The sequence below is a fragment of the Pinus tabuliformis genome, chromosome 8 (genome assembly GCF_031772625.1).
Source record: "Pinus tabuliformis cultivar Carrire ecotype Pingquan chromosome 8, CPIR1, whole genome shotgun sequence".
Taxonomy (NCBI): Eukaryota; Viridiplantae; Streptophyta; class Pinopsida; order Pinales; family Pinaceae; genus Pinus; species Pinus tabuliformis.
Genome location: NC_142294.1, coordinates 1,120,082,185 through 1,120,102,909, shown reverse-complemented (window position 1 = coordinate 1,120,102,909; position 20,725 = coordinate 1,120,082,185). Strand labels below are relative to the sequence as shown.

The 20,725-nt window shown below is 38.9% G+C and overlaps 1 protein-coding gene across 3 annotated transcripts in view; it reads right to left on the bottom strand.

Annotated features, from left to right (window-relative positions):
* The window catches only part of LOC149239263 (SNARE-interacting protein KEULE-like), a 514,512-nt gene that overhangs the window by 317,554 nt on the left and 176,233 nt on the right, over positions 1–20,725 (bottom strand). For 2 of the 3 annotated variants that reach the window (XM_089373374.1, XM_089373375.1), the window contains one exon: positions 16,042–16,120. The exons of the other annotated variant lie outside the window; for it this stretch is intronic. In XM_089373374.1, coding sequence (XP_089229500.1) covers positions 16,042–16,120 — 79 coding nt within the window. The remainder of the gene's footprint in view (positions 1–16,041; positions 16,121–20,725) is intronic. 3 annotated transcript variants of the gene reach the window in all.

Genomic DNA, 20,725 nt, shown 5'->3' with positions numbered 1-20,725 from the left:
AGATTGGCCTACAATGTTCATATTGTGCTCCGGAATGCAATGATCAATTTTTAATAGCTTGGGTTTGAATTGTTTATTGATTGGGGATTTTCACCCAATAGTGGGGTAAACAATTCTAGTCTAATGTTGAGTTGTGATGTAGGCTCCATTAGTGAAGGGGTTTTTTGTGATGAGGAACTACCTTAAAAAGCATGTGCAAGGCAAATCATCATCATTGCAAGCTCATTTTGATCTTTTCTAGTGGAGGAGAAATTTCAGCTAAAGGAAAAATTTGTTATTCATCATTTCTATCTCTTTTTGGAGGCCGCACGTGTAAGGAGTTTGACAATTGACCAACACTTTGATAGCCAAGTGTTAGACCCCTATACTACTAGTGTAACCCCTTATTGTTATTAGTACAACCCCCTTATTATATTGTTGTAACCATGTAGTCCCCATATTGTTACTATTGTGCCCCATAGAAGCCCACTATTATTATTATTGTGCCCTTACATTATTAATGTTATGTCAGCTCTGATTATATTATGACCCCTTAGACTCCTATATATAGAAAGAACGTCTTGTCATTTGTATCATCCAAGAATTGTTCATTTGTGTAATGTAAAGGAGGTTGCCCCCTCGAAGAGGCTTATTTCTAAGGCGTTCATCTATCTTTTCTATCTTTTTGTGGGCCGGTTTCATAACATTTGGTATCAGAGCTTTGGATTATAGGGTTTCACTGCTCCAAACAGGCCATCGTGGAATTTTCATTATAACTGTTTTTCTGTGACGTTTCAAAAGATAAAAACAAAACCCTTTTGAGACAAAATAGCGCTGAACCTTGGGTCCAAATTTCAGATCTTGTCTTGCTATATTTTCGGAGATATGATCTGAGGAAGTGAGGGTTTTTGCAAGATCCATAATTTCATCTAAAACAGGTCATCGTGGCATTTTCACTATAACTTTTTCGCTACGAAGTTTCAGAACCTAAAACAAAAACCCATTTGAAACAAAATCGATCTGAACCTGCGGTCCGAATTTCAGATCTTGCCTCACTATATTTTCAGATATATGATCCGAGGAATTTAGGGTTTTTGCAAACTCCCGAATTACATCCTAAACAAGTGACTTTGGGAAAATCGTCATAACTGTCTCTCTGAACATCAGATTGAAATTTCGTAAGAAGTTACAGAAAGCAGACGGACTGTAGTTTGTTGTGTATATTTTTCAAATCCGAAGGTCGAAATAGTGACACGTGGCACTTCATAGAATTCCTATCTTCTGAAAAGGTATATAATCAGGTCATCTTGGTAGATTGTGCATAACCCTTTCTTGGAGAATCCAATTTCCATCAGACTGGTGGCATTGGAAAGAGGACGCAAAAGGCTACTGCAGGTCGCGATTTCAGAACTAGAAGATTGGAAATTACAACGTGACATTCATTTCAAGATTGGGCTCCTAAAATCAAGAAAAAGCGAGATAAGGAAGTTTGATGGCAAGGATCCGATAAATTGGATATTACAAATGGAGAAATATTTTGATCTACATCGTGTACCACTGTTACAAAAGGTATGTATTGCATCTAATTATTTAGAACCGAATCAATTTTTATGGTATAAAGGGCTTTGTTCTCGTAAACCACTTGTCACATGATCAATTTTCACAGAAGAAATGATAGCACATTATGAGGATACAAAGAAACACACCTTCTTAGCCAATTGATAAATCTCAAACAAAAGGGTTCAATGGCAGAGCACATTGAGGACTTCCAAAAATTGAATATAAGAGTAAATAATATTCCAGAGAAGAAAACGTTTGATGTCTTCATAGGGACTTTAAAGGATAACATTCAACACAAGGTTCGTCTTTGAGAACCTGATTCATTGGAGAAGGCCTTCAGGCTGGCAACAAAAATTGAAAGCGAAATTATGCAAACAAGGAATTCTACCCCTCACAACTATAAACATGGAAGTGTTGTTTCTCCTAGCCTTCCACAACCTACAAGGGTGACACCACAACAATTGGAAGAAAAAAGAGAAAAAGGGCTTTTGTTACAATTGTGATAGCAAATGCACTAAAGTTCATAAGTGTGCTCAGACGAAATTATTTTACATAGATTATAAAGACGAGGAAGAAAAGGATCAAGAAACATCAAAAGAAGAGGATATACACCAGGAACCAACCCTAGAGAAAGAAGAAATGAATCCAACCATATCTTGTAAAGAATTGGCAAGAATTACCACTCCTCAAACTCTCAAGATAAAAGGACATATCAAGAAGAAAAAGGTTCAAGAAGTGAAAGATCACATCGAGAAATAAGAAATGAATCAAACCATATCTTGTAATGGATTGGCCAGAATTACCACTCCTCAAACTATCAAGATAGAAGGACATATCAAGAAGAAAAAGGTTCAAGCAGTGAAAGATCACATCGAGCATCAACAACAAGTTCTCCAACTTTTAAAGGATAATGCCACTTTGGTGCAGAATCGAATGAAACAACAGATAGATCAACATCGCAGTGAAAAATGTTTTGATGTAGGTGATCGGGTATTTTTACGGCTACATCTCAAGCAAGCTATTTATGAGAAGGAAGTGTTAACAATACTACATGCACTTAAGAAATGGCAACCTTACCCAATGGGAAGACACTTCAAGGTAAAAATGAATCATGATAGTCTTAAATACTTTTTAGAACAAATATTATCTTTAGAAGAACAGAAAAAATGGGTCACAAATATGTTGGGTTATGACTTTGACATTATCTACAGAAAAGGGAAGCAAAATTTTGTTGCAGATGCGCTCTCAAGAAAGGATGAGGATGTGGAAGCATTTTTTTGTGCTATTTCTATTATCCAACCAGATTGGATAAACGAAGCAAGGGTTGAATGGAAGAAGGACGAAGAAGTGTGGCCACTCATTCAAAAGTTGCAGAAGATCCCAATTCAAACAATATTGCCAAAACTTGAAGAGGAAGGAAAAATCATATTGGAACCTAGAGCAGTCACAAAAATAAGAACCCGACAGCTACGAAATCGATCAATTTCAGAGTATCTCATCAAGTGGAAGAACTTACCCACTGAAAATTCCACATGGGAGGACAAGAATTTTATACAGAAGCATCAAGAACTACTCAAGCGTTGAGGACAACACTTTTTGAAGGAGAGGGACATGTTAGGCCCCTATACTACTAGTGTAACCCCTTATTGTTATTAGTACAACCCCCTTATTATATTGTTGTACCCATGTAGTCCCCATATTGTTACTATTATGCCCCATAGAAGCCCACTATTGTTATTATTGTGCCCTTACATTATTATTGTTATGTCGACTCTGATTATATTATGACCCCTTAGACTCCTATATATAGAAAGGAGGTCTTGTCATTTGTATCATCCAAGAATTGTTCATTTGTGTAATGTAAAGGAGGTTTCCCCCTCGAAGAGGCTTATTCTAAGGCGTTCATCTATCTTTTCTATCTTTTTGTGTGCTGATTTCATAACACCAAGTTTGACCAATGTTGACTAATCCATACAACCGAGTTTTTGACTAGCTCTGATCATGGTTGTTTGACCGAGAGTTGACCACAAGAAGGCCATTCGTGTGAGGGTTTGACTAGCTGCAATCTAACTACTCCAGGGCTGCACTTGAGGATTGTTGACCACAAACTTTGACAAAGGTCGAGAGTTGACCACAGGGACAAAGTTCAAGCACATGGCAGCTTGACCAAGATGTTAACCAGCATTGACTTTTGATTTTTGAATGGTTTGACCAACAATTGTTTGACCAAGTTTGACTAGTATTTTGACTTGTATATTGGCACAGAATTCTAGACAAATTGTTATTTGTAAACCTGCTAAAAGGCAATTTCTCCTCAAGAAAATATTATTGGGTCTTCTCCCAAGATTGGGTTTCCCAGGATAAAAATATTGTGTAAATTGTGCATGGGTGTCTTTCTTATGATCTTTATTGTTTCCGCTACATTTATTATTGAGATTTTCCGAGTATAATTATTCAATGATAGTAGTGTCATAAGAAATATTGTTTGAAAATCATTAAGAAGTAATTATCAAGTATAAAATTGTATTCTATCGTACTTGTTATAAAATTTCAACATGGTATCAGAGCTCTGTTGAAAGATCAACCATTGAACAGCCTAAATCCCAGTATTCAGGGAACTTGTAAAGGTTCCAGTTCTCCTATCCAGAGGGTGCCCAGTCTCAAGGTAGAAGACAGATTATATGGTCCTACAAATTTCAGATTTGGAAGAAAATGACATACAAAACTATGTAAAGGAAATTGTCTCAAAACCAACAAATACTAAGGAGAAAACCAAGCATAAGAAGAATGAAGCAAAGGCTAAGAGGATCTTGATAGATTCCATCAAGGACCACTTGATTCCACATGTTGCTGAGTTGAAGATTGCTAAAGAAATATTTGATGCCTTGGTGGGATTATTCGAGAGTAACAACACTACTAGGAAATTGGCCTTGAGACATCAGCTCCATAGTATCATGATGTACAGATCATATTCAGTTGCCACTTATCTCATGACAGTCTCCCATTTGAGGGATTAACTTAAGGCCACTAGAGATACATTGCTGATGCAGAACTTGTTACAATGACTCTTAATGGATTTCCTTCTTCATGGGATCCATTTCTACGAGTTATTTGTGCATGAGCTAAGTTGCCCAAGTTTGAACAGCTTTGGATTTGTGTCCAAGAGGAGGCCAAATTGTTGTCCAAGAGCATCTTGCAGAGACCTTAGGATGAAGAAACTCAAGCCCTTGCAACCCATGCAAGGAAAGGAAAAGGAAGAAGGAACTTTGATAAGAAGAATACAAGTGGAAGACAAGCTCCAATTACAGATCAGAGGAAGAAGCATCTTTCAAAGATTACGTGCTTCAAATGTCATACATTTGGTCATTACGCCTCCCAGTGTCCTAAAAAAAAGCCAAAGCAACATGCATCAAGAGCCAATGTTGATGATGATGATGAGCATCTACCATAGAAGAAGACAAAGGAATCTAAACTTGATGAAATTGCATATGAACTTCGGAAGGAATATTTCTTTGTCTCCACTGTTACAAGCACTATTACTAACAGCATCGATATTCGATTGGGGACAGTGGTGCCTCTAGGCACATGACAAGTTTACGAGATTCTCTCTTGGATTTGATAGAGAAGGATTCAGTGTTGCAGGTGGAACTTGGAAATAGTACCAAGTATGCAACAAAAGGAGTTGGCACAACATTGTTTCAACTAGAGTCTGGAAATTCTTTACACACATGAGAGATGCATTGTTTGTACCGGGATTGAAGAAGAAACTGCCCTCTATTACAAAAATGGAGGATAGAGGTTACAGAGTTGCATTTGTGGATGGCCAAGTTCTTGTACAGCCTAAGGGCTCAAGCATAGACTCAAAAAGAGTGATAGGTGTTGAAAGGAAGAATTGTGCACATTATTAGGACATCTAGCCCAGACATTGGTACATGATAGTATCAATTTACGTAAGTTATGGCAACGGAGATTTGCTCACCTACATTATGGGGCTTTGCCAGCGTTGAGGAAGATGGTTACAAGTCTTCCAATGCTCCAAGCAAAGTATGACGGTGTTTGCAGAGGTTGTGCACTTTGCAAAAATGCCAAGGGATCTTTTTCGAGTAGTGATAGTAGGTTCAAGGGGATCTTGGATCTAGTACATTCAAATGTATGCGAACATATGGCAATACCATCTTTGGGTGGTTTCTTGTACTATGTGACATTCATTGATGATTTCTCCCAGAAGAAATGGATCTACTTCATGAAGACCAAAGATGAGGTCTTCAGCAAGTTCCAAGAGTTCAAAGCTCAAATAGAGAACTTGATAGGGAAGAAGATCAATGCTTTGAGGTCAAATAATGGGGGATAGTATACTTCCAAGGACTGAAGTATTTTCTACAAGGAGGCAAGAATCAAGAGGGAGTGGATAGTTCCTTACAACCCTCATCATAATGGGGTTGCAAAAAGGAAGAATAGGTCCATTGTGGAGGTTGCTAAGGCAGTGATTCATGATCAGGATTTACCCATGTTCTTATGGGCAGAGACATCCAACACAGCAATTTATGCTAAGAAAAAAGGTCCTCACCGGAGATTGGAAACAAGACTCTTGAGGAGGCATTCATAAGAGTGAAGCAAGAGGTCAGACATTTGAGGATCTTTGGTTGTCTAGTATACATCAACATGCTCAAGGAGAAGAGGAAGAAGTTACAACCTCTCGGAAGAAGTGTACTTTTGTCGGATACAGCAAGACTTCGAAGACCTATAGGATTTACATTCCAAGACAGCATCAGATTGAGGTTCATCGAGATGTTACTTTTGATGAGGAGTTAGCCTTTAAGAAGTCTAGAGAGTCTCATATGGAGATTGATAGTGAGGAGCAGGAGGCTCCAAAGGATGTAGGTATAGATCCCTCTAGTCCTGTTGTTCATTCTTCAGACTATAAAGAGGAGTCAATAGAGTCAACAAAGTCAATGGACCCACCTATAGAGAGTTGCAGTGACCAAGAAGAGGGCAATATGGCTTTGTGGCACTTTCTAGGATGCCAAGAGGCATGCAGCTTTCAATACTTTCAAGGATTGTAGACGACCACAGAGGTTCTCGAGTTATATGGCATTAATGAGCCACATCATTGATTCCGAACCTTCTAGATATGAGGAGGCAACAAGTTTGGAGGGATCCCATTATGGAGGAGTATCATTCTATCATGAAGAATGATGTGTGGGAGGTAGTTTTGAGACCAAAAGGGAAGTCAGCAGTGACTTCCAAGTGGATTTATAAGATCAAGCATGCAGTGGATAGCAGTATCAAGAAGTACAAAGCAAGGTTTCTGGGAGGAGGGAGAGGACTGTGAGGAGACCTTTGTCGAATCGCCAGGTACACTTCTATCAGGACTATTGTCTCTCTTACTTCAGTTATGGGTTGGAGGTTACATCAGATGGATGTAAAGGTTGTGTTCCTCAATGGTGAGATTGATGAGGAAGTGTACATAGAGAAACCTCAGGGCTTTGTGAGACATGGGAAGGAGTCCCATGTTTGCATATTGAAGAAGGATTTTTACGGACTCAAGCAAGCATCTAGGGCATGGTATTCTAAGATTAATGGATACTTGATGAGTTTGGGCTTCACCAAGAGTGATGTAGACCCTGAACTTTACTTCATGGTTGTTTACGGTGATCCTCTGATCTTGGTGTTGTATGTTGATGATTTGTTCCTTAATGGGGCAGAGAGGCTCATTGTTAGGGTGCGAGGGAGTTGGCTTCAAAGTTCAAGATGAAGGATCTTGGCTTGATGCATTATTTCTTGGGATTGGAGGTGTGGCAGAGACCTATTGAGATCTTCCTTGGACAAGGGAAGTACACAGTTCAAATCTTGAGGAGATTCAGTATGATGGACTGCAAGTCCATGGCTACACCTATGGTGACCAATCTGAAGAAGCTGAGTGATTTTGCTTCAGATTCAGATTTGGTGGATCCCACTATGTACAAGCAGTTGATCAGATCCTTGATGTACCTAGTTAACACCAAGCCAAATATTTGTTTTGCAGTGAGTACCCCGAGCCAGTATATGGGAGATCTAAGGCATTTACATTGGGTTGCAACGAAGCATGTGTTGAGGTACTTGTGGTACAATTGGATATGGTCTGAGATATGTCTCAGGTAGTGAAGTGAGACAGCAGGGATATACTGATTCTGATTGGGTCGAGACTGCAGTGTACAAAAATAGAACCTCAAGGTGTTGCTTCAGCTTGGGATCATCTATGATATCCTGGTTTAGCAAGAAACAAGCTTTTGTCACACTCAGTAGAGTAGAAGTGGAGTATATCGCAGTCAGTGTTGCAAGTCAAGAAATAGTGTGGCTTTTGAAATTGCTTGCAAGTCTATTTGATCAGGTGTTAGAGACGACCTTGATATATTGTGGTAATCAAAGTTGTATTAAGCTTTCGGAGAATCCAATATTTCATGACAAGTCGAAGCACATTGAGATCATATATCACTTCATCTAAGACATGGTGCATAAGGGAGTAGTGAAGCTCCAATACATATCCACAAATGAGCAAATACTTTCTCGCCAAGCCTTTGTCTAAAGGGAAGTTTGTATACTTCAAAGACAAGCTTGGTGCGATGCAGAATGTCTCCCTCGCTAAGAGGGAGTGTTAATGTTTTTGCAACATTAGGCAGACATTCTCCCATGGTGTCATGTTGATTTGATTGGGGGAGAATGATACATTCACCCAAGAGGCCATGCTGATTTGGCTAGGGGTGAATGGCCGAGGGCAGTCTTTCTCCCATGGGACCACGCTAATTTGGCTAGGGGAGATTGGCCCACGATGCTCACATTCTAATTTGAAATGGAGTAATATATTTTTTATAGAGAGGGTTTGAATTGTTTATTGATTAGGGTTTTTCACCCAACAGTGGGGTAAACAAATCTAGTCTAATGTTGAGTTGTGATGTAGGCTCCATTAGTGAAGAGGTTTCTTGTGATGTGGAGCCACCTTGATGGGTCTTCACTCAACATTAGAGCTCTATATAAATAGACAAGCATGCAAGAGGCAAATCATCATCATAGTAAGCTCATTTTGATCTTTTCTAGTGGAGGAGAAATTTCAGCTAAAGAAAAAATGTGTTCTTCATCTTTTCTTCATCATTTCTATCTCTTTTTAGAGGCCGCACGTATGAGGAGGTTGATTGTTGACCAACACTTTGACAACTAAGTTTGACCACCGTTGACTAATCTATACAACCAAGTTTTTTACCAGCGTTCACTGTAGCCTAATGTCCCACTCAAATAAGAGGCAATCAGAAGGTAAGAAGATGCAAGTGGGAGGTTGCCCAAGAAATCATAATAGGAGGTGGTGTGGGAGAACAAGGTCTGGAGTCAAGATCAAGAAAAAAGGTGCAAGATCAAGGGAAAGGGGCACACCAAAAGGCTTTCGAGGTGTGGCATAGGGCATTGCAAAGTACATGTCTCCTCTGGCAGAGAAATTCTCTAAAGTATGTTTTGCGGAAGTAAGGGGTGATCGATTTTGTTGCAACACCACACCATATGCTACCCAATACAATGTGGTTGAGTGTTGAACTTTCTACAAGATGAACAATAGAAACTAATTTCCTGATCTGATAATTACTTCCTGATGATCTTTAACAATTTATCTTCCACGCCACTGATATCATTGAGCAATTAAACACATAAAATATCACTAGTAATACAATAAAAACAGTATGATCATAAAGAGACAGCGATGCACAATAAAGACAACAAATTTTCTGTAGGAAACCCAAACTTAGGAGAAAACCCAACGACTTTTCTTCTAGCAGAAATTGTTCTTTAGCAAGGTTCACAATTACATTAATTGTCAGAAATTTGTGCAAAAAGCGAAGTCCAAAATACCAGTCAAACCTGGTCAAATATCAACTAGTCAATGTTGGTCAAACAACCCAAGAACATAAAAGTCAATGTCAATGTTGGTCAACTCCCAAAATTTCAATCCTATAGTCAACTCGAACCTGCGGTCAACTTCGGTCTGCAATCAAAGGTCTACAACCAAAAATTTGTACTTTGGTCAATAGTCAAACTTGGACTTGGTCAAACTCAGTCAAGCTTCAATTGATTCATTCTTCTTCTGTTCACACATGCAGTTGTCTTGTGTAGAAGATGTTGTGTTGATTTACTAGTCGAAATCAGGACGAATTTTGTGTATTCATACTTGTCAAGTGGGTTTGACAACGGGTCACACCCATTCATGATGGGGATAAGTTGTCATTTTGGAGCCTACATGAAACCCAAAAATTTATACTTATAAATTTTATTTTCATAATTTTCTTTGGCCAACTTGGAAGGCCTCTTGGCATGCGGGAATATGTCCCAATGCTACACAAAAATCAACACTCCCTCTTATCAAGGGAGGTATTGTTTGCAACAGATTTTCCCTTAGCTAAAATTTCTCCTCCATAAGAAAAGTTCATGAGTTTGCCATGTTGATGCATGTCTATAAGATAACTCCATCTGGAGTGGCCAATGTAAGTATCTAAGGCTTTTTTTTAAAGTCCTTTGTGGCTCCATAATCAAAATGTATCAATCTCCTATGGTCAAAGTCCTTTATGACCTAGCCAAGTCCTTCTGGTTTCAAAGCTAAATACATCTATCTCCTCTAGTCAACCTAGCCAAGTCCTTCTGGCTTTTCAGGAGAAAAATTATCCAATCTTATAATTTCCCTTAGTCATTCACCTATGGTCAAAGTCCTTTATGACCTAGCCAAGCCCTTCTAGAATCCAACGCCCTTACCATCACTGCAAATTTGTCTCATGAATGTATTCTCCAAATGCCCATCAATTTCCTCTTATAATCTCTCATTGAGCAATCAACGGCCACAATCTAACTCCAATCGATGGCTAAGATCATCTTGACTTCATTCAATCACTCTTCTAAAAGCCACTAGAGAAAAATCGATTTGTCTCAATCAATACTGATTAATTAACCACTTTTCCTAAGTTAGAATGAGGAAAATAATTAAACTAGCTAATAAATCTAACTAAGACAACTTTTCTTAGAAACTTTTTCTCGATATTGGAGATAATTAATCCATTTGCGTTTCTAGCTTCATAGACACCACTTGAGACTAGAACATTTGTCCAAGCTTCAAAAACTAACACTCCCTCTTAGCGAGGAAGGTGTTTTTCATAACACCCAATTTATCTCTTAATAAAATGAATATTGCCTTCCCAAAAACCTTCATCAAAATGCCTGCTACCTGCTAATCTATAGGTTTATATTATAGCTTATCTATATTGCGTTGTGTTTACTTAACTATATTGTGTTGTATACAATCCCTGATGAAGTGATACCTGATGTCTATATGCTTAGACCTATCGTGAAACACTGGATTCTCTGATAACTTGATGCAACTCTGATTGTTGTAGTGTATCACTGTTGTCTCTACCTTCTGACCAAACAAGGCTATTAACAGATTCCGAAGCCATATGGCCTCACATGTCACCATGCTAGTTATTATGTATTATGCCTCTACAAAACTCAGTGCCACGGACTTCTACTTCCTACTATACCAAGAGACAACTCCTAATCACATGTTGAAGCAACACCCTGAAAAGCTTTTCCTATCCACTGTACTGATTGCCCAATCAGCATCAGTATAGCCCACCAATCTGATACCATCACCTTGAGCATATATCATCACATACTTGATTGTACCATGAAAATATTGCAACACATGTTTTGTCGTTGTCCAATGCACTCTCTTCGATTCAACCATGAACTGAGTGAGAGAGTTTACTAAAAGGATACATCCAGTCTGGTGTTGACCAAATACATGCGAGAGCCAATCAACTGCCTGTATAAGGTGGGTTCCACATCCTTCACTTTGGATGTGTCTACCTTCCTCTAATTCATGATCATGGGTGTAGACATTGCTCAGCAATCCTCAATCTCGAACCTCCTCAAGATCTTGATGCAATATTTCCCTTGCCCAAGGAAAATCTCCCCCTCTGTCTGCCACACCTCCATGCCTAGAAAATAATGCATGAGTCCCAAATCCTTCATCTCAAACTCTGCTGCAAGGTCCCTCTTGCACTCCTCTATGAGCTCCAGTGAACCTGTTAGGAACAAGTCGTACACATAGAGAACAAGAATGAGAACCTCACCCCCAACCACCAATTAGTAAAGGTTCGCATCTACCTCACTCTTCACGAAGCCCATTCCCTGCAAGTATCTATCATTGCACTCATACCACGCCTTGGGAGCCTACCTAAGCCCGTACAAATCTCTCTTCAATCTACACACATGGGTCTCGTCATTGTGTGCTACAAAGCCCTCTGGTTGCTCTATGTATACCTCCTCTTCCAACTCACCATTAAGGAACGTCGTCTTGACATCCATCTAATGGATCTACCATCCCATCTCTATTGCAAGTGAGATCACGGCTAGTATAGAAGTATACATAGCCACAGGAGTGAATGTCTCCTCATAGTCTCCATGTCCTCCTGATGCATCTCTCAAATCGGTTGCATCTACTGCTCCATACTCTGCCAACTCTCAAGAACAGTTGCACCTAAGCCTGTGCTCATACTAGTACCTATACTCGTGCTCTATTGCCCCTGATCCTGCTACTCAATCCTTAGAGATTTTGTTGGCTGCCCATTCTGATCATCTACTATCAAATCTTTGGACCTCATGTATGCCTTGTCTTCCATGAACTTGACATCACGCCTGAGAATAATCCTCCTAGTCCCTGGCATAACTATCTAATATACCTTTGAGGTCTCGTTGTATCCCACTAAGTACCCCCTCTCTGCAGTATGATTCAACTTGGAATGTGTCTCCCGAAATGTGATAATATGCTAAGCTACCAAATACCCTTAAGTGACTGACGTTTCGCTTCCTCCCTGTGAACGCCTCCTCTAATGTCATCTTTCCTAATGCCTTATGGGGAACCTTGTTCTGTATATATATTGCCATACTACATGCCTCTGTCCATAAGTAATGTGGCATATCCAAGTCATATAGCATTTCACTTACTGCCTCTGATATTGAAGGATTCCTCCTCTCAACAACCCCATTATGTTGCGGGTTGTAAGGAACCGTCCACTTTCTCTTGATTTCTTCCCTAATACAGAACTCCTCTAACGCTTTCCCTATGTACTCGCCTCCATTGTCTAACTGAAGAACCTTCACCTTCATGCCTGCTGCATTCTCTACAAGAGCTTACAACTCTTGGAAACAACTGAAGACTTCATCCTTGGTCTTCAAGAAGTATATCCAGGTCTTCCTAGAGAAATTATTGATAAAAATAACATAGTACGCGTACCCTCTGAGAGATTTTGTCGACATCGGTCCACATATATATAAATGTACTAGATGAAGAACACCCTCAAATCAGGGGTCACTCCTTGGAAAAATTGTTTTTGCAAACTTCCCCAACACACATCTCCTACATAAATCAGCGTGCTCTATGCTCACCTTTGGAACATTTGTCACTATCTCATGAAGCAATTTGAGTGCTCCATGATGAATATGGCCCATCCTCCTATGTTAGAGCTTTGCCTGATCTTTAGGATCACTGCTGCTCACCAATGCCCTAGGAGTATCAAACTGCAACCTGTGAAGTCAACCACTCCTGACTCCAATAGCTATGGGTGATTTCCAATCCCTGTGCTTGATCAACAAGTGTGCCCCTCTAAAGAGTACATTGTACCCTTTATCCTGAAGGATAGATACAAAAATCAAGTTCATGCCCAAGCCTGGCACATGCAACAAATCATGGATGTGAATCGGCTTGCCATTCTCCCTCTGAAATAGAACAGTCCCTCTCCAACTGGATTTCACTTGGACTTGCTCCCCATCTAAATCTGGAATCTAATGTCCTCCTCCTTGTCACTGGAGAAGTTCTCCCTAACTCTTGTCATATGGAATGACGCCCCACTGTTTATATACCAAACACCCTGTGAGGTTGAGCTAGTCAAGCAAGCTCTGAGCGCAAACTCTTGTTCCATCATGCTAGAGAGCTCATCTGCATTTGTTGAAGCTGATGTCTACCTCTTGCCTTTCTTTTCGCTTTTCTTCATCTAAGGGCAATTGTTGACATAGTAGGCAAACTCATAACTGTAGTAGCATTTGACCTTAGAAAGGCCCCCCTTCTTCTTCTCACCTTTTCGGTTAGGTCCTTTGCTAGACCCATTCTTCGCTTTCCCTTTTCTTGCTAGTGTTCTTGTTGCTCCTTGCTTTTCTGCACCTTACTGTTATTCCCACTGACAAGACTAAGTCTAAGCTCCTCTTGAGTGAAATTGCTCCACAGTCGATCCCAACTCTAAAAGGTGTCACGTTCATTGATGATTGGAACAAAGACATCTCACTGCTTAGTAAACCCATTCACGATTATTCTCTCTGAGAATTAGCTTCCCGTAAGTAGTAGAATTCTGGTACAGATTCAGAAGAACGTCCCACATCTTCCTAGTATCCAAATCTGTGATATGTGGAACTATATGATCCTTAACTTTGTCAAGGATTATCCTCCTCGCTTTCGCATCCTCCTTCTTGTATGTTGTGAGCTGTGTTGGATTTGCTAGTACAGCTACAACACTAGTTGCATATTCCTTGAGACCATTCTCATCTAGCAACAAAGAAATTTTGCCTTTCTAGACACCAAAATTAGAAGCTCCATCCCATCTCTCCTAATCTCTCAATCCGGCTGAATCCATTTCTGAAAAACCCTCAGAAAATAAAGCAAAACCCAAATAAACCTGAAGAAGTCAGACTGGGTTTTATAAACCATCGATTTTCTCTTCCTCTGCCTGTATTGAGCCTCTTTTGTTCTCAGGTTTGCTCTGATACCATGTTAAATTTTTTAAAATTGTTGCAATTAATTTGTTTATTATTCACCCATCTTCAATATATTATTTTTCTTTTGTAAATTATATATGGAAAATACTGAATAAAACACTATTGCAACTTCACCATGATTAAATCATAGGAACTGAGAAAATATCACACAGAAAATAATATACATTGATATTTTTGGACAAATTGTCCCTGGAAAAACCCTAGTGTGGGGAAGACCAGTTCTGCAACTGACTATTTTATCATTCTTCAACAAATCTATAATTGAAATTACATAAATTGTTTGTTGTAAAATTAGCAAACCTCTGGCAAATTATTTTCTTCACTGCTACTAGATGATCTAACCTCTTGGAAGCTATTTAGCCTCTCAAAATCAATTCGTCCCTCCTCTGCAACCCTGAATCGATCCACACATGCGGCCCTAAGAGATAACTCGGTCTCCTCTAGCAATTCAGCAGAATATCACGACCTCCACTAGTTAGATCGTGATCTTGAACGTGTTTGAGTAACACCTAATCGTCATTCTTTCAATTTTCCCCACCTAGAATATAATAATATTGGGATCTGGCTTCTTTGTTGGCTAATAAGACATAATCCAGTCGGTGATGAATTAGCAAAGGTAGCTCAGTAAAAGCATGAGATTACCATATCTTTCCTTTTACCCCTAATCTGGGGCATGGACGCATGAATAGGGACTCTGAATGAAAATTTATTTATCAGTGGTAATGGCTCGGACTGAAAGGATTGATGGTTATATGGATACATGATGCATACGAGGAAATTCAATCTCTATTGGCCAATTTGATTTCTCTCTTGCAAATTGACTTTCTCTAGGAAATTTGTTCTTCCTTCGACAACTCAGCCTCTTCAACCAATTTGTACCCCTACTGGGAAACTCGGCCTTTGCATATAAAACCAATCTTCCTCTATCACTGAGAGAAATTTCTATCACGAAATTTCTCTCCGATAACTCGATCTTTAATCATTGTTGAACTCAATTGTTGTTGCCCTCCACACTATCACTGCGCCCTTGCTATCACTGCAAATTTGTCTCACGAATGTATTCTCCAAATGCCAATTGATTTCCTCTTATAATCTCTCTTTGAGCAATCAACGGCCACGATCTAACTACAATCGATGGCTAAGATCATCTTGTCTTCATTCAATCACTTTTCTAGAAGCCACTAGAGAAAAATCGATTTGTCTCAATTAATATTGATTGATTAACCACTTTTCCTAAGTTAGACCTAGGAAATAATTAAACTGGCTAATTAAATCTAATTAAGACAATTTTCCTTGGAAACATTTTCTGGGTATTGGAGATAATTAATCCATCTATGTTTCTAGCCTCATACACACCACCCAAGACTAGAACACCTCTCTAAGCTATACAAACTAACACTACAACATCCTTAAATTGCACAAATTTGGTTTACAGGTATTTTTGAACTCCTAAAGCATTCATGAAAGTTCAAGTGAATATTTAACACCATAAAAAATATTCAACTTCCAATATCTCTATCTAACATTTGTGCAACTGTTTTCCTACTAGGTGAGACTCTATTATTAGAGTTTCTATAAACTCAAGATAAATTATGTACTTTAAACACCAAGAAAATAATTGGACAATAAATGAAAACAACTGCAATCTTTACAAGCAAACAAACTTACCTTTCCCTTGTTGGCTGAATAAAATAGACAACCTCCATAGTGGGAAGAGGTTGCCTCCGCTTACTTAAGTCCTCGACCACTGTTAAACAATCATAGACATGGTCAAGACTCAATAAGTTGACTGCAGTAAAAAAGGGTTGCCTTCTTTCTATCAAGTCATTAAAATACTTTTAAAATAGTAAGGTACTGAAAAATAGTATTTATCTCTTAAAGTGGCTACACAAATTGGAAATATGAACTATTTATTGGATTTACACACAAAAAAAGCATAGACAAAAAGAACACCAATAAATGAAAGTGAATAATTGCTCAATTGTTAAGTGATGCAATGTATCACTACACAATTGGTGAGGAAGGAATACACTACATCACTTGATAAATCCCAAATACCTAATCACTAAACTCAAGTCCTGATCTGTGGAAGACGACATGGTTCATCAGTCAAAAGATCCAATGGAAATTGAAGACCAAGACCCTCCTTACTCGATAGGAAAAGAAGTACAGGAAAGTACTCAGCTCTAAAATATGAATATATGTTTTTTTCTTTCAATTTGTATCCTGTGTAGTTTTTTAAAGTTGTTGACATACAGAAAAACCTGGAATTCTAGCCTGTCTAGAATGCTAGAAAATGTATCAGGGCCCAGATGCTTGTTTTTCTTTTCAATTGTGAATTTGTTTCTTTTGCAGTGAGAAATGTACCACTGCTAGCTTCGACACAGCCATATTGACTGATATAACGACTGTTCTGGTTTAAAAACTAAAAATAAAAACCGTTGAGTCATGATTACATCATTTTATTTAAAAAGACACTAGATCATTTATTATAACTTTGTAACAAAATTACATTTAATGTAAAGTCTAATTATGTTATATGCCTAGGTCTAATTATGACCATTATATCTAACACCCTCCCATATAGGTCATGTTGCTTGTCCCAAAACAAAAATAAAATCTTTCAACCAAGCAAGCCACTTCACCAACCTTTTGTTTGACCAATGAATCAACCTCCAAATGAGAGATAATGTTGGCTGAATAGTTAGATTCTCCACCATTGATGTAGAACTTGTCTTGTTTTCTAAACTCACCCCTTCCACACCATGAGAGCTAAACATATCAAAATTTTGGTTATGCTTCTTTATGGAAATGACATCCCACTTCACTATAAAATTTGTTTCATCTTCACCTGCCCTAAAGGTCTTATTTTGTTCACCTTTGACCTCAGCAGATAGAGCATAATAAAGTTGTTTCTTACCTTGCCTTTGTCGTGTCGTCTTCTCTTCATCATCAACCAATCAAATAAAATAAAATAAAATAAACTTGTTCTTTCATACCCATACAAAACATCTTCCTGTGGATTTTGTCAACTATTAAACATCTATTATCACTAAAGAGAATATCTAAGCATGGGCTATGCTTCATAATCCAACTAACTCAAAGTAGATATTTCTGCAAACCGATGACATAGTAGACATTCCTAAAAAGCATCCTCTTGCCCTTCATCTGATCTTACACCGTTCCCTTCAACTATGTAGTCTGTACTCTTTTCCACCACTCAAGACGAGAATCAAAGTTTGATCTTTCCCTCTACAAAATAAATATACCTATCTTTGCGAGTAGTAAAATGTTGTGATACTCTTGAATCAATATTTCAATCTGTCTTGATCTCAATGTCCCCTTTATTACTAATAATCAAAACATAAAAGTCGTCTTCTTTATGTTTCACTGATTGATCTTCCAAAAAAGGCTCTTGGTTGTGTTTTTTGTCCCGCAACTGTTTCCTATACAACTTGGACGTATGCCCCTTCTAAGCACAATAAAACACTCGATACCTTTTCCAAGTTTTGGAGTATCTGAATCAGCACACTTGTTGCCATTTTCACGCCCATTTTCATGTGTGCAAGGCTTTTGTTCGCCCTTGACTTTTCCAATAGGACCACCTCTAATTATCCATTTTGTATCCATCTGTGACAGATTGTCAAACCTCAACTCCAAGAGACATTAAGTAGTACTTCATTCTGACCTTCCAAAAGGCAAAATTTGTTCCATCAAATTGAGGGACCTTAACATCTTTACTGGCCATTGTGATTCAAAAATCCTTCTTTCAGCTGTTAGGCTGATCTTGAAGAAGCTGGCTCTCATCAATTGCTGGAAATAATGAGAGGGGGTCTGAACCAGTATCTTTTTCAATTGTTATATTATATCAATTAAGATTTTTATCACAAGTTAAACTTGAAAACAAGAAATAAACAAAAAATAATTTTATTGATGAAGACAGTGAGGACTCCAATCCTCTTTCAAAAATTCAGGCTCCAACCCGTACAACAAAATCTCTAACTTTTTCAAGGCTCCAACCTTGAATGAGGACTCCAATTCTCAAATATAAATCCAGACTCCAACCTGTACAATACTTCAACAAGGCTCCAACCTTTAACTACTTCAAAGACTTCAAACGTTGCTTCAGAATACCATCCAAATAACTTCAACTCTGCTACGATAAACTTCTTCACAAACTGCTCCAAAGATGCTGCTACAAAAATATTCAAAAACTACTCCTTGGAACATCAAGTTTGTCAACAAAAAGGAGGCTTCAAGCACTTCAAAGTCTGATACAAAAAATGATCCAAGTCTGTTCTAAAACTGGTCTAAACTTTGCTCCAAATCCAGCTCATAGACTGATCAAAATGTGTTGATCCAATTTTGCTCTCAAAACAAGATCACAGAACTCAGGTCCGAAATACTACAAGGAAGCCACACTCCGAGTTTTAGTTCTGTCACAGTCCGAGGACCTACAACCAAGCCATTGTCTGAGGGTGTACAGTCCGAACCACAGTCCAAGGGTTGCAGGAGGCCGAAAGTTGCAAGAGGCTGAGATCTGTTGATGTAGACCGACTTCTGCTCCAATGTAGGTTGAGGTCTGCTCCCAAGGTGGGCCGAGATTTATCCACAAGAAGACTGAAATTTAACAATAGACTTCCTCAAAAAATGCTGACCGAAATAACTTGCAACAAAGCTTGATCAATAGACTTCAAGAACATATCAAAATGTCACCAAAACCCTATCCCATGACCCTTATAATCTAGAAACCATAAACCCAAGTGTATCTTCTTCAATCTGCTACAAGGTTCATGAGATATGAACCTGTAATTCTTCTTGCTACAAACTGAACACTTTATCATGTGCTTGGATGAGTTGGAGGTTTGTTGAAATGTGTGGCGAGGGAGGTACTCCCACAACCCCTGGGATACTCGGTTTGTGGGGAGTTGACCCACGAAAATGAAGCTTCGTGGGCAAAGTACCCAAGTGGTGGGCTTTCTACCCAAAGTCGTGGGTGAAAGACCAATCAGGAAAATCATTGTTTATTCATTGGATGCATGAGGCGCACCCTTGAAGGGCTAAGAGGCGCCTAGGGCTTCAATGGTGAGGGCTAAAACAAATGAAAAGGAATTTATTCCTTGTGTTAGTGGGGTTTCTATCTGTAGGTTCAAGTCGGCTTGGCCTACAAGACACAACCCTTGGGTTTTAATGTGCTCCCCTAAGATCACTATAAGAAGAGGTGAATTCAAGTTCATTTGGCATCATCCACAAGTGCAATTCATCCAAAGAAGACAAGAAAAGAAGTCGCAGATCTGATGGAGCCGAATTAGCAAGGATAAGAAGAACGATTTTAGCTCTCTTATCTTGTGATCTGGTTGGCCAATTTAAAGGAGGATTGTACGTCGAGGTTCTGGGCATAGTTCTAGTTTGTTTGCTTCTATGCTAATCTATGTGAGAGTCGAGCTTGAGTTTTGTGCATTAAAGGAGGGTCGAGACCCTTGTTTGTGGTGGAAGACAATGTCGAATGAGGGCACAAGTCTCCTCAAGGAACAACACAAAAGTTTGAAGGTCTAGAAGGGAGGTTATCACGTGTTTCAGTGACCGCAGGATCTGAGGTGACCGCAGGATCTGAGGTGGCCGCAGGGCGCCAGGTGGCCGTAGAAGTTTGTCATCTAAGCCGAGAAAGTTCTAAGTCATGCCCAGAATCGAGGAGCTTTAGGAGTTATGTCGAGTTCCAAAAGAAGTATGTTTGTTGTCTTAAGGTTGATGAATTGTTGTGTATGGTAGGCATGTTCATAAGGGTTTCGAACAGTAGAGTTTGGTACCTAAGAACTGTGATGTTAAAGGAGCAATATCATTGTTAGGAGGCAGCCTTGTTAAGCCCTAAGTATAGTAAGATTTGGAGGTGCAATCTCACTATTGTATGGGCTATCTAAGAAGCCCTAAGTCCTATTATCTTTGGAGCAGCAAAGAGATAGTTTGGAGGAAAACTTATTGTGCCCTAAGTTTAGTGAGTTCAGGAGGGAATTCATTGGTGTGAGGGTGTTGAAAAGTGTAACTAGGTTCAGTCTTCATAATGACATATGTAATTGTGATTTTATGTAATTGATGTAAAGAAAAATAAAATTGTTTTTGTAATACTTGTCTCATGGGTTTCATGAGCAAGAAATTTTATTTTTAGTGATGGCTCCCATTGTGACCCTTTAGGATTCGTCATAAAGTCAAAGAGAGTCAATGTCATGTACAAAGGGCATGTTACATTTTGTATGAGTCATTAGATAAGTATAAATAGCCCTCCAAGACCAAGCAAAGCCTTCTCCTACAAGTCAGCTCCAAAGGATAATAATATCTTCATAAAAGGATGGGTTGG